Source organism: Biomphalaria glabrata, chromosome 17 (genome assembly GCF_947242115.1).
Source record: "Biomphalaria glabrata chromosome 17, xgBioGlab47.1, whole genome shotgun sequence".
In the NCBI taxonomy this organism is placed as follows: Eukaryota; Metazoa; Mollusca; class Gastropoda; family Planorbidae; genus Biomphalaria; species Biomphalaria glabrata.
The window spans coordinates 3,597,789-3,616,787 of record NC_074727.1 but is presented as its reverse complement, the minus strand read 5'-3'; the positions used below and the strand labels follow the sequence as shown (position 1 = coordinate 3,616,787).

General features: G+C 38.8%; 1 protein-coding gene across 1 annotated transcript in view; it reads right to left on the bottom strand.

The window, feature by feature from the left end:
- The window catches only part of LOC106055885 (regulating synaptic membrane exocytosis protein 2-like), a 126,684-nt gene that overhangs the window by 73,360 nt on the left and 34,325 nt on the right, over nt 1–18,999 (bottom strand). The window contains exons 3-4 of the mRNA XM_056015929.1: nt 16,794–17,022; nt 14,440–15,122 (exon numbers count right to left, since the gene is read on the bottom strand). Coding sequence (XP_055871904.1) covers nt 14,440–15,122; nt 16,794–17,022 — 912 coding nt within the window. The remainder of the gene's footprint in view (nt 1–14,439; nt 15,123–16,793; nt 17,023–18,999) is intronic.

Sequence of the window (18,999 nt, the reverse complement as noted above, 5' to 3'; positions counted from 1 at the left end):
CCGAGTCGGGTGTCGAACCTCGAGCCCCCTTCTAGGTAGCCAAGCCAAGCCAAGTTCAAACGCTTTATTACGAACACGCTAAAAGCGGACACTTCGTAACCACGGCAGTTTCGCCAATCGTAAGACATATAAAAGTGTCGGTAAGAATACATTGAAATAATACAGGAAGTGGATGATAAATGTTGATTTCTCTGTTGTGGGGTCTCTCTTGGTGAGGCCAGGGCTGTAGCCCCAGCTAACTCTTCTAAAGCTAATCCTGAATGTAATGAAACATAACAACAATTAAATGCTTACTGGTTTATATACAAACGCTTTCGCGTGGAAAATTGGGTCACGCGAGATAATAGGAAACGTTAATCTGACAACAAAATAACACTAATAACAAAACACATTTCCACTGCCAGCTGACGCAAACACCAAATGACAGAGCATCTCAAATGGTGACGTACTCTTCCCCTCTCCAAGCCTCTGAACCAAAACATTTTTTGGCTGGGGGGGGGGGGGGGGGGGCTAATAATTTTTCCACCACTGTTTCATTGGGCCGCCCGCATTACTGGGGATTAAATTGTCGAGTTTATTTGAGCCGAACTTTTGCGACTTCATTATGCGCTTCGGGCAGAGGTTCCGAGCGTTCAGATAACACCGTGTAACGGGCCTGGTTTGACCCGCGGGTCGTAGTTTGGGCATCACAGTACCACAACATTAAATGACAAATTATAAACACAAAAAACTTGGGATATTGTATGTGTGTGTGTGTCTTTTTAATGATAATTATTTAAAAAAAACATGTAAAAAGCATATTTAAAGGGAAGAACTCCGCACTTCCGCACTATATCTACCATTAATGTACAAGTTATTTCCCATATTCGATGTCAAACAAAATAATTAATTACCAATAATTAACTGACTCATTTTTTTTTTGTTTGTTTATTGATTCATGTTTTGTGAGGTACAACAAAGAATTGTTTTAAGTATCAACCTGATCGGGGAATGCGTGAGGGAGAAATAGCGTTAACAATTATTTGAGGGGATTGAACCCAACACATTTAGCCATATCTGCGAATACTGAAGGAATAGTTTCCCTTGCTGGTATCAAACAAAATAATTAATTACCAGACTATTGGGTTACTTTTTTTGTTATTGATTGATGTGCTGTCTATGCCAATGAATAATGGAGCGAGGTTTCCGAGAATGGGTGTGAGAGAAATAGCGTGTACACACTTTTTATCAGACAGACAGACAGACAGAGTGAGTTGATATAAGCTTTGTTAAAATGTAAAAACAACTAGTTAAAATAAATTGATAATACAATTCTAAACAAACGGTGTATCTTCATCATCTTCCCCTATCTCTTACTCTGTTGGAGCCTTGGGTGCTCGATAATAGGATATTCTCAAAGCCCTCTTTACCCTTATTTCATAAAACACCTCCGCCTTTACCTTCAGCATTTTTTTTGGACAGTTGGGGCACTGTACAAGATTTGTCGACCGTCTTTCTCTATACCTCTCTGAATTTCGACTTTCAATGGTCCATTCTCTTACGTTGTTTTCCCATCGCTTTCTCAGCCTCTTCAGCTTTTTCCTGGTACTGTTCCCTGAAGGAAGGTCTTTGCGAGCCCTGAACACCTTCTAATATGGCCATAGAGTTTTAGTTGTTTTTTTTTTAGTTCGCGTTTTATTTTTACAATAGTTAGCAGGTCATCGTGGAGTCCTATCGCTGTAATAAACCTGTCACCAATCTCTTCGTTTATGATGAGTCTTTAATTGTAATACCTAGGATCTTCCTGCAGCATCTCAATTCCATTGCTAGGATCCTCCTGTCTAGTTCTGCAGTCAGCATCCAAGACTCGCCAAAAAAATCTGTTAAATCTTTAAAAGGCTGACAATGTTAAACCACATCAGTATAAAAACAGAAGAGAAACTTTGGAACTCTATTCACCTAGTAATACAGCTCTCCATTTACTTTGTATTTGTCCCATGAGTCGAGTCAAAGACTTTTGGAACTCTTATGCCCATGAATGTTTGTCTCCATCGGCGTATCTGAACGACTTTCTTCCAAGCAGATCAAATTCTGTAAACTTTTACATCTCTTTTACCGATGTCTTGTATCCCAAGACGCTCCGGTAAGAGAGGAGGCCTAAGGCTAAGCACACCGGGGAAACTCCACCATATTCCGTCTCTGTACTACATCCGCCGTGCAAGGGTCTGCCTTAAAAACGAACCCTAGAGGAAAGGTGTGTGAATAGTGACATGTTTGTTTGGCTTTTTTTCCCATCTCCCACCAGTGCAATGGACTAGATCAAGAGAATTTTGTTTTGCTTCCCCATTGGAATAATCGCCGCCTCTAACGACCGCTTCCACACGAGAGTCACGTTAAGAAACTCCATTCACTTGCGTTACTTGCAGTACAAAGTACAGAAAGAAGGATTTAAGTATTAGATGACTTCATATTTCAAACAAGCAATAGAAAAAGAATACGTTTTAAAACAATAACTTATCTAAGGGAAAGAACCACTTAGAACTGCCATTTATCTTAAAATTACGGGATATATCTCCCTTTCTGCTATATAAAACAAAATGTAGGCCTATTAATTAGTACTAAACGATTTACTTATTTGTTAACGTTTTGATTGGTTCGTGTGTTGTTATCGGCTATGAATAATTTTGCAAAATTTCAACTTAATCCGAGAATGGGAAGTGGGAGAATATACGTATATAGATATATATCTTTTTTTATATTTATATATATATATCGGCATCACTCATTAAGTAGCATTGTTCTCCATATTCCGAAGAAAAAATTTAATCATCAACAATTAATTAACTAATTGGTATTTTTTTTTTTTATTGATTCATGTCTTGTCAGGTTTAATGAAAAATAGTGTAAACTTGATCCGAGAATGGAAAATGGGAGAAAAAACATTTTTAAACCTTTTACCAGACAGACAGACTGACTGACAGACAGAGTGAGTTGATATATGCTTTGTAAAAAGTATCATTATTGAATTATTTGCATTATTGAATGCATACCTAACAAATATATACGTGATTGACTGAACCAGCAATGGTCGTTGTATTTGATGATAGAAACTGATCAAGCAGTGATCTATGTTTTGCAGCGTTTTCAGTCCTAGCTGAGTAAAGTGTCACCATATATCTTAATTTTAGAACCACTGCTCCAGGAACTCTGATTTACTATTGGCCTGGCGCTCATGACACGCGGTGAGCGATAATTATTGGAGCATATAACGACGCGATTAGCTACTGGTATAATTGTTTTGAACTGAGAGGGGGGGGGGAGGTGGAGAGAGGTGGCGGCCGGGGCGGGGGGGGGGGGGTGACAGAATGAAACGATAGCTCTAGTTATTATTAATTATCTCTGATATTTGTGTTTAGGCAACAGCGGCTGTTCTACGCGGCTGGCAAACAAAAATATACATTCAAGTGCTGTTATGACCATGTTGATGAGACCGTTTTACAAGATGTATTTAAAATTGCTTTTGTATACATGTATGCTAATAGCATGCTCAGAGCGCTATCGTCCAATCTCTTTTGTGGACCAGTGGGGGGAAAGGGTATCTGGGAGAAGGTTTCCATGCTGTCTGTAGGCGCTCAGCTAAAACAACTCTGCTAGAGTCGGGATTCGAGCTCGATCCCCCCTTGATAGGCAGCCAAACCTTTTTTACCACTCAGCCACATGTCTCATTTTATCGTGTGATTTCGTTATAACGAACTAGATGAAATCTTTAATGTCAAGCATGTTGTAATCAGAGACAGACGAACAGTGCAGACACCCAAGACTAACCTTAAAAAAAATAAACACCACCACCACAAACAACAACAACAACAACAACATTTTAAACTCAAAAAATGTGTACACTAAATATGAAAATGAGGGGGAAAGGGGGCATAAGTGGTTGAGTGGTAAAGCGGCTCCCAAATCGAGAGTATCTAGAGTTCGAATCTCGGTGAAGACTGAGATTTTAAGTTTCGGAATTTTCGGAACGCCCCTAAGTGCACATAACTCTACTGGGTACCTGACATTAGTTAGAGAAAGTAAAGGCGGTTAGTCAATGTGTTGGTCACATAAAACCCTCGTTAACCGTAGACCATAGAAACAGATGAACTCAAAACGTTTTTGACTCAGGGACCCCTTTATATCAAAACTTGCCCGCGGACCCCAAAGTGAAAAAGCTATTTAAATGCATAGTATATAGATCTAGAAAGAAAAATTAATTACATGATCGACTCAAAATAATTGAAGCAATTTCACTCAATATAAGCTTTGTTTTTTTTTTGTTTTTTTTATATTTCCTTGTATTTTTTCCCAAGTATATTCTAATTCTTATTGTTACAAAGCTTATATCAACTCACTCCGTCCGGTACACATTTTAAACACGGAATTTCTCTCAATTTAGAACTTTTATTGTTTCTTGAAAAAAAAAAATCAATCAAGAAATTGCTCAATTATTCAATTAATTAGAAGGAATATTTAAAATTGTTTGATAATGAAAAAGGCAAATAAATCTTACAGAATTGAGATATAAAGCTGTAAATGTACAGTTTTTCCCCTAGGATAACACCCCCCCTCTTCTTTTTAAAGACCTTTATATATATTGCTTGTTTGGAAAGATTTACTTGACTGAATACAGTAGGGTTTCAACAAACTACGGCCCGCGGTTCTATCCGGTCCCATCAAGCTTCTGCCCAAGGTACATGACGAATGCGCAGAGGATCAATTCCACTGCACTAGGCAATCTTTCGCGGTGATGTGGCGCATGACACGTGCATGCATGGGCGCCCCTTCCTCCCGCTCCCCCTCCCGGGCTGTCCGATTGCATGCATGAGCGCCCCCCAGTTTGAAGACAATATGACAACGACACCCTCACACCAGGCAGACTTTAAAAGTTTAATAAGAAATTGATCACGAGGTCGGGCAGACGATGTTATACAGCGCCATCTCTCGACAACTCCAAGCAACAAGATGGTACATGCTGTCAAGCAGTGCTCCTGTGTCTGTGGGTCCATGGAACGCAACACGGAGAACGCCAAATGTTCTCTTTTCTTTGTTGGAGACTCATTAATTTCCGAGTATTGACTCCAGGGCCGGCCTTAGGCCACTGCAACTTATGCGACCGCAGTGGGCCCCGCACTTTCATTGGCCCCGCGCTAATTCTAGGTGTAAATTATTAAATTAAACCATTATAACTTATATATGATAACAGGGTTTCCGCGACCTTCTGATTTTTCAAACCTCCTTGAAATCTCCTGAAATTGCAAAATATACACAAAAAGTCCTGGAAATCTCCTAAAAACTCATAAAAATCTCCTGAAATTATTAAAATCTCCTAAAAACTCATAAAAATCTCCTGAAATTATTAAAATCTCCTAAAAACTCATAAAAATCTCCTGAAATTATTAAAATCTCCTAAAAACTCATAAAAATCTCCTGAAATTATTAAAATCTCCTAAAAACTCATAAAAATCTCCTGAAATTATTAAAATCTCCTAAAAACTCATAAAAATCTCCTGAAATTATTAAAATCTCCTAAAAACTCATAAAAATCTCCTGAAATTATTAAAATCTCCTAAAAACTCATAAAAATCTCCTGAAATTATTAAAATCTCCTAAAAACTCATAAAAATCTCCTGAAATTATTAAAATCTCCTAAAAACTCATAAAAATCTCCTGAAATTATTAAAATCTCCTAAAAACTCATAAAAATCTCCTGAAATTATTAAAATCTCCTAAAAACTCATAAAAATCTCCTGAAATTATTAAAATCTCCTAAAAACTCATAAAAATCTCCTGAAAAATTGACAAAAGTGTCATTTTGAGGTGCCAATAGTTAGCGCGATAAAAAGAATCGGCATTGCCAGCTTTCATATAATAGAAATTTATTGTAAAGACGAATGTATTTTCTAAAACAAAATCTAAATTTCGAAATTATCCTTATCCCTACCAAGACTGGGCCCCGCGCAATCCGTTTCGCATAGGGCCCAACATTCGTTAGGACCGGCCCTGATTGACTCCCCAGCTCATTCATGAATATTTTAAATTGTTTCTGTTACGTCTTCATATTGGATGAGACTCTTTAGACATGAAAACGACAAATCACAGTTTATAAATACTTTACTCTTTATTAATACTGAAAACACTTTCTTGCTCATATTCCTCCATTTTGGTTCTTCCTTTCTTTCAACACGCAATCGCACCATTTCACTCACACTAAGATGCGCACGTAACACCCCCCCTGTTTAACAAGTTCGATGCACATCGAACATCCAAAATACAAATCACTGAATATTATTATCAGACTATTCCAAGTTAAAAAAAATCGGTAACATATAAAACCATAATGTAATAACTACACAAAATCAAACACAATGTCATGTTAATACCAATACAATCCCAACATAAAATAACAATTATATTCATCACAATAATAACTGTTATTATGAGCAATTGAAACCACTTCTGTTAAAATTTATCTATAAGTAATCATATTTCTATCAATACAACTCCCCACTCATAATTGTATGCCTGTACAAAACACCATCATTCCAGTCGTAATCAAATAGTTAACAAACAAAGTCTATCTTGCTCCATGCATATTGTAACAACAATATTCAATTCATTACACATATATTTATTCATTGTAGAATATAACAATAAATAATGTCCATCATTCCTACCTTTTCTAATCATATCTATATAATTCTAACATTATTGACATGCCATCCTTTCCGCTTCCCTCCTTTGCAATGATGTCCCATTGTGATTCTACTACCTAATGATCTAGCTGTACTGTTTTCTAGGCTGCTAATATCCCTCTCTTTTCTCGTATACGCCTCTTCACTATTGTACCTTGAATCCTTAATTCTAATTAACTGTTGACACTGTGTTCTAATATGCCCCCTTTTCCCACAATTAAAGCATAAGATGTATGGATTTGTACGTCTGTATGTGGGCTTATATCGCTTTCCCTGTACCACTGATTGCCTTACTTTACTTTGATTTGGACCCATTCCTATTGCATTGCTTTCTACCTTATCTGTTAATTCTTTCTTCTCGTGCTCTCTGCTACCCATGTCATCTGATGTATGAGATCTTATGTCTTCTTCCACATCCCCATTTCTACCTCGCGTAGACTTTATCCCATAATATTTCTTCATATTCTTAATCTCCCTTACTGAACATATTTTCACCCCATGAATATTCCCAATAATTAAATCTATCTCACCCTGATCTACAACACAAGCTTCCACTGTCCCCTTAACATACGGTGTGTCTATACTAACTTTAGCAATCGGTAATTGTACAATATTCCCATTAAACATAACACACTTCCTAGATTCGCCTGTATATTCATGGTCTTCCACTAAATTCTTATTCACTCCAATAATAGTGCTCCCAGTATCCCTGATGGTCTTGGCTGCCTTGTTCCCTACGAATGTCTGAAAAATCTCCAATGTTCCAGTATCAGATGACAATGATAAGCCTTGCTCTATTCTACCTTTCTCCCAGTCCTTTCTTTCCTGTCTGTTTCCTTGATATCTTCCGTTGCGGCTATCATTTTGTCTTTCATATGTACCACTTCTATACTGTCTATCCTGTGTCTCCCTTGTTCTGTGACAGTTATTCTGTGTCTCACATGTTCTGTTAAAGGCAACTATTTCTTCTATATCACTGCCTCTAGATAATTTCTTCTCGGGATGTGCCACTTTATAAGCCCTTATCAGTCTTACTATGTCTTCTATGGATTTCGGTTTCCTCTCCAACAGAAATATTTTTAATTCCTCCTGACACTCGTACATCACTTTGTCCAGCATGAGAAATGTCTTAAGACTGTCAAAGGTTTTTTCTACCTCAGCGGTTTCTATCCAGTTATCGAAATGGCTGCTCATTTTGTCCAAGAAGGTCTGCGGGTCATCCTCTGGTTCTATCTCACAATTAACAAACTGTTGGCGATAGAAAGCTTCTGTTTTCCCGAAAGTTCTAAGTAGTTGTTCTTTCACAATGCTGTAGTTACCCTGGTTCATACATATTTTTGAAGGCACCTCCGCTGTAAATGATCTCGACAATAAGAATGTCCATTTGTCTTCAGGGTACTCCAGTTCTCTCATTTCTATCTCGAACTTCTTCAAAAAAATGTCTATGTCCATTTTGTCTTCGTTGAATATCAAACCTTTATATTTTGCCAGTTTATTCCCTGTAAAGTCACTCTTTCTTTTATCATTCTCTTTTCCTTGGTCTGTTTTTAACTTTTTCTCTGCTGTCTCTTTTTCAAATGCTAATCTTTCTCTTTCAATGGCGACCAATTCATTTTTCTTTTCCCTTTCAATTGCTACTATCTCCTTATCCTTTTCTCTTTCTCTTTTGTCCTCCTTATCTAATCTCTCCTTTTCTTTGTCTCTTTCCATCGCTAATCTCTCCTTTTCTTTGTCTCTTTCCATCGCTAATCTCTCCTTTTCTTTGTCTCTTTCCATCGCTAATCTCTCCTTTTCTTTGTCTCTTTCCATCGCTAATCTCTCCTTTTCTTTTTCCCTTTCTCTTTTGTCCTCCTTATCTAATCTCTCCTTTTCTTTGTCTCTTTCCATCGCTAATCTCTCCCTCTCCATTAACCTTTCTTGTACGTATTTTCTTAGTTCTGCCCCTTCAAGCTCCAACAACCTTCCCTCTTCCTTCAACGCTGCTACCTCAGCCTTGTCCGCCATAGTTGATTACTAATAATATCGAATCGAATGTTCTCCTGTCTCTAGATCTAGACTATACTATCTCTACTGTCTGCTGACAGGAGATCCCCTGTGAATAGAGGGATACGTGGGTTACCTTTGCGTTGGGCGCCACTTGTTACGTCTTCATATTGGATGAGACTCTTTAGACATGAAAACGACAAATCACAGTTTATAAATACTTTACTCTTTATTAATACTGAAAACACTTTCTTGCTCATATTCCTCCATTTTGGTTCTTCCTTTCTTTCAACACGCAATCGCACCATTTCACTCACACTAAGATGCGCACGTAACAGTTTCTTAACTAGTCATAGGAGGCACGGTGGCCGAGTGGTAAAGCGCTCGGCTCCTGAACCGGTGGTCCCGGGTTCAAATCCTAGTGATTCGGGATCTTTAGTGCGTCTCTGAGCCCACCCGGCTCTAATAGGAGGTACTTGACATTAGTTGGGGAAAAGTAAAGGCGGTTGGTTGTTGCGCTGACCACATGACACTCCCGTTAACGTGGGCCACAGAAACAGATGACCTTTACATCATCTGCTCTATGGATCCGAAGGTCTGAAAGGGAAATTTTACTTTTTAACTTAACTAGTCATTCATGTTTTACTAGTTCTGACTCCCCTGCCCTCATTGGGATCATAACAGATCATTTTCTATTATTTATCTACTTATAATTCTATGGCAACAACTTTCACAATGTGTCTAGGTTTCCCGAGGCAACAACCTTCACAATGTGTCTAGGTTTCCCGAGGCAACAACCTTCACAATGTGTCTAGGTTTCCCGAGGCGACAACCTTCACAATGTGTCTAGGTTTCCCGAGGCAACAACCTTCACAATGTGTCTAGGTTTCCCGAGGCAACAACCTTCACAATGTGTCTAGGTTTCCCGAGGCAACAACCTTCACAATGTGTCTAGGTTTCCTGAGGCAACAACTTTCACAATGTGTCTAGGTTTCCCGAGGCAACAACTTTCACAATGTGTCTAGGTTTCCCGAGGCAACAACCTTCACAATGTGTCTAGGTTTCCCGAGGCAACAACTTTCACAATGTGTCTAGGTTTCCCGAGGCAACAACCTTCACAATGTGTCTAGGTTTCCCGAGGCAACAACCTTCACAATGTGTCTAGGTTTCCTGAGGCAACAACTTTCACAATGTGTCTAGGTTTCCCGAGGCAACAACTTTCACAATGTGTCTAGGTTTCCCGAGGCAACAACCTTCACAATGTGTCTAGGTTTCCCGAGGCAACAACCTTCACAATGTGTCTAGGTTTCCCGAGGCAACAACCTTCACAATGTGTCTAGGTTTCCCGAGGCAACAACTTTCACAATGTGTCTAGGTTTCCCGAGGCAACAACTTTCACAATGTGTCTAGGTTTCCCGAGGCAACAACTTTCACAATGTGTTTAGGTTTCCCGAGGTTCCGCTGTAGTTATCGAAATAAAACAATAAAACCACTAGATCCATAAACAGAAACTTTAATGATCTTTTCGGCATATATCACAAGCTGGACTCCCCTTTCGACAACAAACACACTTCCGGTCATTCGCGCATTTGTAAAAATAGATTATACATACATACGCGCATTCATCCGTGACATCTCGCCCCTCCTAAAATTATAATCAAATTTTACAAAGATACCTAAATAACGCGATTATAAAACAATAAAACCACTAGATCCAAACACAGAAACTTTAATGATCTTTTCGGCACATATCACACGCTGGACACCCCTTGTGACAAAAAAAAAAACACACTTCCGGTCATTCGCGCATTTGTAAAAATAGATTATACATACTTACGCGCATTCATCCGTGACAACAGATATATCAGGGCTACAAGCAAGAACATTATTTGAGGGCAACTGACGGTAGTGAAAGTGAATGTCACACAAAGAATTGAACGCCACAGAAACAATTCCAGCCCAATCTACTAAACGCCATAAAAACAATCATCAATCAGTCTACTAAATGCCATAAAAGCAATCCTCAATCAGTCTACTAAACGCCATACAAACAATCCTTAATCAGTCCATTAAACACCATACAAACAATCCTCAATCAATCAACTAAACGCCTTACAAACAATTCCCACCCAATCTGCTAAACCTGGTTAGAGCGAATGAAATAAATCTGCTCAGAGTTTTCTAAAATTCTAATAAACTAAACAATGTCAAGGCCACTAAATTGAACGTCTAAACTCACAAACAAAAGAGCTTCAAAAAATGTGTGTCTGCAATGCGCCCAATTATCACGTCACCACAGAACTATATATAGGTATGTGCGTGTAACTTACTAAAAGCATTCCTCATCAACACTGCCTTTCATTTGCACACCTGATGCACCAAAAAGCTTGCGATTTTTTTTCCCGCCATGTATGAAAATCAAACACTAGATCTGTCTATGATCCAGTCATATGTATAGATGTCTATGGATCCAGAGGGAAAATTCCTAGCTACACCGCTGAATATATAGTTATGTGACTAATGCATAGGAATCTATATATATAGGTCTGTGAGTTGATCAATCGCGGATAAGAATTTGGTTCCGTTTTCCAGTCTAGATATAATTTATATAGGTCGGTGATCTAGACCAAATTTAATTTTTGAAGATTATATTTCGAAAAATTCTAACGGTCAAAATATAGTTTTCTCAGTGAGGGCCAGGGGCGGACATTTGGAGTCAAAATCGGTACGGGAAGTTCTATACAATCCGGCTCATAAATTGTATATCATATGATCGGCTTCAAATTCTAGGTCTACCTATCCTCGAAGTCATTATGTTAAGTTTGATAATGTATCGATAACTGTACCAATGCATACAGAAGATAGAGTTAACTCTTTCTTTCCTAATCGACGATACCATCGTTGATTTTGACATTATTAAATTAAATTAATGTATAATTTTTTTTTAACTTGACATTGAATTATATAAAAAGAGCCTGCATTCCCCCTTAATTCTATACCAAATACAACATTTTCCGATAACAAACAACAAAGCTATTGAAGCTGAATTTTGAGTGAAATAGTGATGAGCAAACGAAGAATTCCTTCGAAACGTGGAAAAATAATTACGGAGAGAAAGAGTTAATACTATATCCTTTTTAAGAAATATAGGCATTATGTTGATTTTTAATTCACAAAGTGTGTAGGCCATAAAAGAATGAAGCCTACAAGTTTCAATGTCTACGGATGTAGGCTATTACATTATTTCGGAAAACGTGTTAAATTTAGTAAGTATTAGACTGCAGAGCCGGTATAAGATTTTGTTTACGCGACGCTCAGAGGGCCCCTTTTATAAGAGAATATTATAAAAACTATTTACAATTTAATACGTGACATAGTGACATCCATAAGGCCCTACCGGCCCACCGGGCTTTTGCCCGAACGCCCATATAGCCAGTCCACCACTGGTGAGGCCAATTAGCTAGTAATTATTTTCCTAAACTGACAAATTTCTAGAAAAAAATTAGAGCCGTTTTCGAGAGCCGTGTCCATCTTCCATTTTTTTTTGCCAGTGAGTTTGTAAGCTGAACAGAGGAATTGTTTTAAAAAAAAACATGCCTTTATATTTTTGGAACCTACACTGGCGTTAAAGACGAGTGGCGAAAACCGTTTTGCTACCTATCGAGGGGGCTCGAGTTCAAATCCAGATTCGTGTTTGCTGAGCACCTAAAGGCAGCATGGAATACTTCCAGACACACCCCCTTCCAGTTCCACAAAAGAGATTGAACAAATAAGCATTCGCAGGACAGATACACTCTACATAAAAAAAAAAAGCTAATCGAAAGGGAAAGAACTCCGTCCTTAAAACTAAATCTACCAAAAATGTACAAGTTATTTCCCAAATTCGATATCAAACAAAAACATTAATCACCAGTAATTAATTGATTGATTGAGTATTTTTGTTTATTGACTCATATTTTGTTAGGTACAATAAATAATTGTTTAAAGCATCAACTTGATCGGAGAATGCATGAAGGAGAAATAGCGTTAACAATAATTTAAGGGGTCTATGTCAATGAATGATTGTGCAGAGTCTCAGCTCGATCCGAGAATGGGTGTGGGAGAAATAGCGTGTACACACTTTTTACCAGACTGACAGACAGACCGACAGACAGACCGACAGACAGAGTGAGTTGATATAAGCTTTGTAAAAATAAGCTTCTGATCACTCGCATTGCTACAACCTAATTAGTCATACCGTCGTTTCCAAAATATGTATTTGTAAACATTTTTACTATTGGGGACAAATGGGTTAATTAGAATGTATTCATGCTAACTTAGACCTATCTATAGATCTAGATTGAACAGTAGATCAGGCGATATCAAGAACCAGTACATAATCACAAATGGAAACAAATGGGTCAGTCCAAAATTTATTCTTGCTACGTTATAATTACATATATATCTAAATTGATCAGTTGATTAGCAGATATTGAGAATCCCTGAGCCAGAACAACAGGAGCCACAAAGGCCAAACAAGTTTGTTCATGTTCTGCTGGCATGATTAATGGCGTCGTTGAATATTCACACACACAATATCGCGTTTTTTTTATTGCGTTACTACTACTTTCCCCAGTATCAGCAGCACATTGTAATACTAAATGTAAGATCGTAGTAGAGGCGTGGAGAAGTTTGCATCTGAGTCGACCAAGTGACCAGGGACCGCATCAGGATCCCAGCAATGGAATTGAGATGCTACAGAAGGATTCTATATTTCACATTCAAAGACAGCATCACAAACCAAGAGATCAGAGACATGGTTACAGCCATATTGCAGCCATATTACAAGATCTTCGGAGCTCGCAAGGACCTACCTTCGGGGAACAGTAGGCCTACCAGGAGAAAGAAGAAGAGGCAGACAGAGAAAGCGATAAGAGGACAACATAAAAGAATGGACGGGCCTGCCTTTGAAAACGGTTCTAAGTAGGAGAAAGGCGATCGACGAATCTTGCGTGGTGCCCCAACGGTCCAACAGACTAAGGGATAGGTGAAGGTAAAAGGTAAAAGACCAATTGCTGGATTAATATATACACAGCATAAGATATAGCTTAGGACCCCACTTGCTTGGCGGTTCCCCCAAAATATGCTTCCAAATATATTTTATATCATTTTCTTCTTCTTCTTCTTCTTCGTTCTAATTGTAATGTTGGAGTGTTGACCAATACATGAGATGAACTGCGCAGTGGTTTCCAAATCAGGGAGCTCTCCATATAGTTTTCTTTCTATTGGGGTGATTTGGGGCCAATATCTTATACGGGCTTCTTGGTAAAGAGAGCAGTTTTGTTATATCATTTGAAGAAAAAGATTTTTTTAAATGCCTTATGTTGATTACAAGAAGCCCCATAACTCAAATAGTTTAACGCCTTGTCAAGTCTTAAGTCCGGCCCTGCGTTGAACTAGATAGTAAAACTAAACATGATAACAGAAAGGAGGAGAGAGTCTCAGAGAGGGGGTGGAAGACACAAAGAGAGAAGGAAGTAAAGAGAAAAAAAGAGACATAAAGAAAGGGATAGATAGAGAGATAAAAAAGACATAAAGAGAGGTGCATATGGAGAAAAGAGACATAAAGAGAGGGACAAAGAGAGAAAAAGAGAGATTGGAAAAAAATACGTATAACGACAGGCCTGGAGAAAAAAATAGGGACTATTTATGCATATAGTATTTCTTTACAAAGGGTTAAAGTGCAAAGGTCAAAAGTACTCACCTATGCCTATCCTTAAGATCCGTATCCTGCTCATTGCGGCTATTTCCATGTGGCGTCATTTTCTTATCCTCCAAGTGGCCCCCTTTGTTTGAGGTGGGGGGCGCCCTCTCACCTTCTCTCTGAGCCTTGTGGCGGTCCCTTTCCGAGGGGTGTTGGGAGTCCAGGGCCCCGTACCTGCGGTCTGTCTCCGTCAGTCGGCTCTCACTGTGAAACCGGTGCTTGGCCGACCCCCTCTCTTTACCTCTGCCCCTGTCCTGGTCACGTGTTTTGTCCTGGTCAGCAGCGGAGGCGGGCCCAGAACCGGCCTGGGACCCTCCCGCCGACGAAGGCGCTGACTGCTGGGAGGCGCTTCCGGAATCGTGACCGCGGTTCATGGCATCCGACATGGAGAACTGTCTTTTCAGTTCTTTCCCCTGAAGACTTCCGGCACGGCTGATACTCCTCTGCCGGTCCATGTTCTCCTTCTCAGAGCCCTGGCTCCCATCGTGGCCCTGCTTGTCCATCATTTTAGCCCGCTTCTCGTTGGAGGGGCTGGTGTCGGCCTTGGTGGACCCTGTGTCGCTTCCAGAGGCGATGTCCCCCACGTCCAGCGCGACGGGTCTGGCCATTCCCCCATGATACCACGCCCCTGTCTTGGCCATGAGCTCCTGCTTTCGTTTGCACAGATTGCACGCCCATAATTGCTGAAAGAAACAAAACGAAACTTAGCATTGAGTTTAAATTGGCAAGAAAGGCAAATACACTTCAAGGGGACAGTCGGTAGAATACATAACTAAAGCTAAGTGTGGGGCCCCTAACTGGCACTCGGGGGCCGCTTGGTTCCGTCCGAACTATGACTCCCGATGCCGCCACTGTGGAGAGATCGTAGAAACAGTGTCGCATATCTTGTACAAGTCTCTCTAGCTCCAGGAGCTAAGGGTGGTCGTGTCTGGACAGTCACTCGACTTGTATGAGAGCTATGAGGCCTTACGCCTTACGGCCCAGTTTCTTGCCAGAGAACTACGGGAGAACTAGTCCTGCTCTGTTCCCAATCGAAGTTCATCTCAAGCACCCAGGACCGGACTTACCAATTGAGGGGCCCAATTTAATGAATGCTTCTCGTGAGGTTCAACAGTGCGAATCTTGGGGTTGTTGGTAGACAAAGACGCGATTCTACAGGGTGGAGATGCGGGGTATTATTTATTTCTACTGTAGTCAAAGTGGGGCCCAGGCTCACTGGGTTTTAATTAAGTTGTCAAGCCAAAAGTAAGTGATATGGAGTCTCATTCCATGGCAATGTGTGAGGTGTACAGCTAGCATATGGACGCATCTTATCTTATCTTATCTTATATAATACAGACGTTACTTCAAAAAAGAAGATGATTACGTCCTACGCGTCATGCATTTAGTCATGCATATTAACCAATGACTTAAATTCTGCCAAGTCACTGGTTTTCCTGGCTAGCTCAGGCAACCCATTCCATGCTCTAATAGCACTAGGGAAGAAGGAGTATTTGTACAAGTTTGTCCTAGCATATGGGATGAGAAATGTCTCTTTATCTTTGTGTCTTTCAGAGTATTTTATTAAATTTTGTTTTTGTATTTGAAGATTATGGTTCAGTGTTTTGTGTATGATTGCTACTTTACTTTTGAGCCTTCTGTCCTGAAGGCTTTCTAAATTTAGTGATTTTACTAAATGTGTTACTCTAGTCAAATGTGAATATTCGTTTGTTATGAATCTCACTGCTCTATTTTGTGTCTGTTCCAGTTTCTTAATGTTTTCTTGAGTTGAGGGGTCCCATACGGAGGATGCATATTCTATTATTGGCCTAACCAAGGTTAAATAACATTTTAGTTTTATGTTCTTATTTGATTTAGAGAAATTTCTTTTAATTGTCTTTCGAGACAGGAGCCGTATATACAATTTATATAAGAGGAAGAAGAAAAGTTGGAAAGACAGACAGACGGATAGACGAAATGATAGATAGATAGATAGATAGATAGATAGATAGATAGATAGATAGATAGATAGATAGATAGATAGATAGATAGATAGATGGTTTGGTGCTTCGGGGTGCTTCACCTTCTGGTCCTACACCCCTGCAGGACTTTCTACACTCCTCAATCCCTATTATCCTAATACACCTACGCAATGTCGTTAATCTTTAAATAAGTCTTTGACTATATTTAACAAAATATGCATATTGAGCATACCTTTAAAACACTGAGTCATTTTAATTAAATAGCAAATACGAAAACAAAAGTCATAAAGGAACAAGAACATTACTTATGTCGATAAACCTAGATCTAGATCTATGAAATAAGGATTATATATTATTGTTGTTGTATAAATGTTTTCTAATCAAAACTATTACCTGTACTTTTTCCTTGCCCGGCCCTGGCTTGCCCTGCATTCGGCCCCCACACCTGGCGCAAGATTTTTTCAGACAGAATTGACAGCTGTGGCCGACGCCATCTGCGAATTTGGTTTTATGACAAATTTCACAGACCGCACCTTCGTCCAAAATCTGGCCAGTCTTCTTGGTTTCCTCGCTGAGTTTCTTCACACTCTCCTGATAGGTCGTGAACTCGTCTTGCATTTGCCTGGTAAGATAAGCAAGAAATTAAACGTGAATAAGTCAATGACTTGACATAGATTTACTTCTTATGTTATATCTAAATCTAAACAGAGGAAAACGAATTTATGAAAAAAAAAATTATATATATTTTTTCAAATAATTCAAGATTCATTTTTCGGCAAAGAAGTATTCTCACCTATGATAATTAGGTGGCTATCTTTTTTCCCCCCTACTAATACTACTAGTACTAAACCATTTTTTTTCGTGGGTAGTCTCCTAAAGAGGAGTGTCTAATACAGTGATTCCCAAAATGTATCCTTAACACTTCGCAGATTCAGCGTATTTAGAGGAACACTTTGCTTATTTTTGGAGAGACTAATTCATATGGTGGCCTATTACTTAATTATTCCTCGTCCCATATGCTGGGACAAATTTGTACAAACACTCCTTCTTCCCTAGTGCTATTAGAGCATGGAATGGGTTGCCTGAGCTAGCCACGAAAACCAGTGACTTGGCAGAATTTAGGCCATTGGTTAATATGCATGACTAAATACATGACGCGTAGGACGTAATCATCTTCTTTTTTGAAGTAACGTCTGGATTATATAAGATAAGATATTCCAGTAGTCCATGGAACATCTATTTAGGCCTTGAGGAACACTAGGGTTCCACGGAACACAGTTTGGGAAACGCTGGTCTAATGTAGGCTATTACTGCTGTCAATACTTTCAATATTAATAATTAAAAGCTTAATTAATGCGGCTTTTTCTTTTTAATTTAAGACCTGCAAATGACAGTCGCTTCAATCCTAATGCAAAGTGAATAGCTAGCTTACTAACTAATTTACTAACTTTTATTTTGCTATAGGGTCGGGAATGATTGTCAATCTCATGTTTTACATTTACAAATAGAAGTTGCATTTACAAAGAACAATTGATAAGAGAAATTTAAAAAATATAAAATAATATTAAATGCTACAAAATAAGAGAAATGAGATTAAAATTAAAAGTATTCCTATTTCTGTCTTGACAAATATGGCACGCTTTAAGATTTTAAAAATTTTCCTATAGGCCTAAATTTGACAGTTTATGTATATCTTTGTGGAAAAAAAAAATTGCTTGCTAATTGACCACACTGGGAAAAATTTGACTTATCATTTTTCAAATTATAATCTTTGTAAAATTAAATTTTGCTCTGAAGGTCTAGACATTCTTTACATTCTAAAGTCGCTCTTTGCAGACGTCATCAGCTTCATATCATTTTATTATTATTATTATAGCTTTTATATAGCGCTACTTTCATGCTTATAGCATGCTCAGAGCGCTTTGGTCCAATCTCATTTGTGGACCAGTGGGGGAGGGGGGTATCTAGGAGTTGGTTTTCCGTGCTGCCTCTAGGCGCTCAGTAAACGCAACTCTGCGGGAGTCGAACCTCGAGCCATCTTCTAGGTAGCCCAGACAAGCCAAGTTCAAGCGCACTTAGCCTGTCGACCACGCTTCCCGCCATAAAAGAGAAATGGTCTTTAAAAAAGAAACAACTTTTTTTTAATATGTTATCTTGGTTGATGAACAGTCGTAGTCTTGTACTGTCGTTGATCCGGCCCTAATTTAGACTCATTGCTTATGACAACCTTGCTAGTGGATCAGTATAATCACATGCTTATAATCGTCCTTGGTATCGTCTTAATGTAACGATACATCTCCCTTGCATGAACACGAGGTATCGTAATTATCAGTTATATTCGATTACATCTCGTTAAAAAATAGTTATCTTGCTCTGTTAGTAAAGAAGAAAAAAAAAACAACGAAACAATTTTTTTTCAAAACATTATTTCTCTCCTCGTACCAGCAGCGTAAATGCTTAAATCGATTCCCGCGTTATTGATTTGGGAGACTATCGCAGCAGAAGCTAGCACACGCAGATTAAAACGAGGTCAGGTGAACATAAATTAATAAGCAGATGTAGCTATTGAACAAAAAGTTAAACTTAGTGGAGGAATGAA